General features: G+C 36.6%; 1 protein-coding gene across 1 annotated transcript in view; it reads right to left on the bottom strand.

Moving 5' to 3' along the window:
* Positions 1-1205: 1205 nt before the first annotated feature.
* WDPCP (WD repeat containing planar cell polarity effector) overlaps positions 1206-4425 on the bottom strand; it is a gene marked incomplete at both ends in the record, with an annotated part of 36446 nt that continues 33226 nt past the window's right edge. Inside the window, 2 exons of the mRNA XM_010152851.1 lie at positions 1206-1329; positions 3875-4063. Coding sequence (XP_010151153.1) covers positions 1206-1329; positions 3875-4063 — 313 coding nt within the window. The remainder of the gene's footprint in view (positions 1330-3874; positions 4064-4425) is intronic.

Here is a 4425-nt window from a genome sequence, read left to right as displayed (position 1 = left end):
CTGTCCTCTGCAGGCAACTGGCCCACAGCCACTACAGTTGGCCACTGCAGCAACATATCTTCCCTGCTGGTTTCTAGGAGAAAGGCAAATGCAGTTTGTACCCATTATTGTGGCCACAGCTATTAAGAAAACTCCAGTTAAAGGCTGGTGCGTATTATGAAGATATTTGGAGCATTCTTCTATTTGGAAAAATTTTCCCATTGCAATGGGCTTGTTTAGCAGAAAGATGACCCCATTCAGATTCAAGAACAGAAGACAGGATAAAGTATTTCTCTTTAAGATTTGAAAAAAAAGAACAAATTGTACTATCAAAGCAACTTTCAGTTCCTAGCTCAGCATATGCAGACAATGCATATAATCTGGATGAATCACTGGAAAAGGATGCATTGCTAGTCTTCTCACTATGTCCATCTACGCTCCTCCTCAACGAGGTGTTACAAACTTTGTATCATTCAGAAGGTACTTTCTCCTTATTTTTACTCACTGGATAATTCTCGGAGGGAATGCTTCGGCTGTATTTGTGGTTGAACATATGAACAGGTTAAACTGCTGTATATTGGTATTTATAACTGTTTGAAATTTAGGCTATTAATTTATTAAGATGGAAAAATGTAGCTATAAATCAATGTACTATAAATTCTAGCTGCATTTGGTATTATGACTCTTCCACTGTCATATAATGTATGGACAAATGCAACATTTCATTTTCTGCTCTTATTTTAATGGCATTGTAAATGCACTGAAAATTACTGGAATATGAATTTCTGTATGAGAACCTTGAGGATAACAAAATGCTCAGATTTCAACTGTGCAAAGACAGAGATGTCTTGGACCATGTACCATTCATTTGCATTTTAGCATCTATTTAAACTTGGTGTTCTCTCCAAGTCTGTAAGCTGTTTCAATAGTTAATCTGCAAGCAGTTGGTGAATATAAATCTCTAAGAAGCACGTTATCTTTTTTCTGTCAAGCTAAAAGGGAAAGGGTGATTCATTTTAAGTGTATTGATGATAGAAGAGCTGTGAATAGCATTTTATCTGCAATACTGTACTTGAAAGGAATGAAGTGCAAGTTAAACAAACAGTAACAATGAAAGCATTTTTTTCAGGGGTGGTCCCCATGGAAAATGTTAACCACATTAAAGTAGGTTGTTATTGAAATATGCAATTAATTTTAAGTTGATAGAAGTTGAAACTGTCATTCACCTGAGCAGGTGGTGGAAGAACCTTCTTGCATTACTGTTGATTGGGTCCCTGTACTCCAGCACGGTTGTATCCAAGAGGGGTCTTGTTGGAGCATAAAAGGTTCCAAGGCTTGCCTCAAGCTGTGCTGTGGAGTTCAAACACAACAGCAATGAAACAAGCAAAACTGTTTCAATTACAACAGGTTGCTCATGTTTGCAGTCAGTCAAATTCCTCAAACATTGATGAAATACGATGTTGTTGTAGGACAGATAAAATTAAAGTCTGACTGATTGTACAAACACAAATGTGCATATAAACTTTCACTTTGAGGCCGAGTTGACAATGACTTAGAGCAACAAAAGCTGTCAAAAGGATGAAGTCTATAACACATCAAGTTCTCACCAGCAGTGTACAATTAAAACTGACTCATAGAAGAGCAATACAGTTTGAACAAGTTTGTCCAGTAGAGATTAACTCTCAATTAGCTCAAATCGTCTTTGTCCTCTTAGGCAAACAACAAGGTTGTTCAGTTTTTCAGGGATTATTGTGTTAGGTCACTGGGTGACAGAACCCTTCTTGTGATGTCCTTGAGGTTTAAGGAACCTCCTTCAGCCAACAGTTCTTTAAAAACTTTAAATAAAAAGGGTCTAGAAACCCTAAGAGTTTGACCCTCCTGCAGTGTGCAGTGGTGGGAAACAGGATAACCTCCCTTTTAATCAATAAAATAAAATGCCTTTGTTACAGAGGTTCTCTCCGCTTTAAATACTTTCTGACTGCTGAAGCTCTTAGGTATTTTTCTACATGTTGTTAATACAACATTATAAATAGTACAAGAAAATACACAGTATACATTCGTGTCCCACATGCTCAGCTGTAAGAAAATTTAATGATCAATAACATTTAAGTTACGTGAGTTCTGCTTGAGAGTTAACATGTAGAACAAATCGTTACAGGCAGAACAGGGAGAAATTGCTACATATTTGCTATATAGGTTCTCTTTTCAGAGTGAATGTGCAAACTGCTACTGCTAATCAGAATTTTGTGTGGGCTTTAAAAGCAAAATATAACCTACTGTCTCATTCGGCTGACAAAATCTCATTGGTTTGCTGTTATTAACACTTGTTTGAACTAGCCATTTTCATATTTGGTATTAATGATTATTTCTAAGCATAGTTACATTTTACTTTATTAGGCTTGATAGCACTAAATGTGCTAACAGTAGTGGGTTAGGAACACAGGCAAACTGTTAGTAAATTAGGTTTTGTGTTATCTTAAATCTAGACAGTAAGATAAGTTGAACTTTAAAGGTATTTTCTTTCAAAGCAGCAGTCAATTTAGATTAAAATTGAATACAGCAGTACCTTTGCAAAAACAAGTCATAGTCTCTTGCCATTGCTGGTTCATGACAGGCTGTTTTGTACTTCTGAAACATTTCAACGTACATGGAATATGACTAACTACTAGCACAGTTATAGATTCATTAGATAGCCCAGCTTGATGTTGAAGGCAGAATAAAGATCTCAGAGATAACTGCCCCATCGCTATAAATAAAAGGCTCCACCGGGTTTTGCTAATAAAGAAGAAAACATATTACCATGCCAAATTTGTTGGATTCATATAGCGTAACTCCCGGACGGAATGAAATTCTGTTTGTTGTAAACAGTGTTAGGGAGCTGCATGGGGGGAACACACAGACATCTATTTATAATGTGCATATTTCTACAAAGGTTTGAAAACCAGCCCTTTTCCTGCGTTCTTTTAAAAGCATGATTTATTTAGAATTGAAACACTATGTTTGCAATGCAGAGATTTTTTTAATCAGAGCCACCAAAATGGGATCGCTGATGGCTTGGCAGCAATGTAGGACACCTTGGAGTTTTTCTATCAGCAAACACACCAGAATCCTAAGTATTCTTTCTTGCCACAAAAGATGCTTGGTCCCCAGCTGTCTGTCTGCTAGACTGGAGGATAACACCTTCACTAAATCAAGGCACTTCAAATCTTGAAATCTATTGAGTTTCAAGATAGACAGCAAATCAAGAGGAAGGCATCACACCAGGCTTCAGCAGAGATGAGACTGAACCTAAAATTCATCATTTCTTGCGAGGGAACCTAGCTACTGCTGCAGGGGGCCAGATTACAGTGAGGACAAATGCTATAATCCTAAAGGAGGCAGCAGAGGATAGTGTATTCAAAGCCTTTGGATCTTGTAATGAAAGAATGACCCTTCAAAAGCAACTGAAAACCCATACAAACATCTCTTTTCCCCTTTGTAGGAAAACATCCTTAAGTTGGTGCTGTCTCAGTATGATTATATAACAAACATTTGAATCCTATATTAACTCATATTAGTCTGTAACATAAGCTAAATTGACGTAATGTAATAAATTACAGCACATATAAGATAGTGCTATATATACTGTCATGCCTATACCATACATATATTAAAATATGCATTATTTTCGTATCACTATTGACAGAAACGAACTAAAATGCAATCATGCATTGATCCAGATTTTATTTAAATTACTTGTCTACACAGGACCTTTGATTATGGGGGAGCATAATCTGGGTGACTGCCTGGATTCTAACTATTGTCTTCCTTATAACATCAATAAATACACTGTCATAATCCACATGAATTACAAAGACACCACAAAAATACATTAAAAATACAATCAGTCCCTTACCTTCTCTGTCTGGTGTAAGTTTTTGTTTAAGAAGGTGATTGACAATGGCACTCAAGCATATGTAACACTGACGACCCATCGTGTTCCAGTTCATGGTGTTCAGAACATTAATTGCCTTTTGTATCTCATCATAACGAATGTACTGGTGGATGATTTCCACAAGGCCTAGCTGTCCTCTTGTAATCACACCTTTCACGGGAAATATTAAAACCAAAGACAGTGTTAAGAGTATGTAAGCCAGTAGCTGACCACTTTTAAGCACAGTTAAAAATAATTGCTGTTGGTTAACGTTAGGAAGTTTAAGTTAATGGGTTGCACTGTTAAATTTTTATGTAAGCTAGCTCCATATTATTTTGGTCTATTTAGACTGAGGGTGTTTTGGACAGCAGAGAAAGACCATCAGTGAACTCCACACACACAGAGATTGAGTAACCAATACCTATTAGTGACAACATCATATAATGAAGTTTTGGTTTAAACATGGTAGAAAAAGCTTATTCCCAGTTTATCATTATTGTATTGGAGGTAAGAAATTCTTGTTCCTAGCACCT

This window comes from Eurypyga helias, unplaced genomic scaffold, assembly GCF_000690775.1.
Source record: "Eurypyga helias isolate BGI_N326 unplaced genomic scaffold, ASM69077v1 scaffold35695, whole genome shotgun sequence".
NCBI lineage: Eukaryota > Metazoa > Chordata > Aves > Eurypygiformes > Eurypygidae > Eurypyga > Eurypyga helias.
The sequence above is the reverse complement of the archived record's forward strand: the minus strand, read 5'-3'. Positions and strand labels throughout refer to the sequence as shown.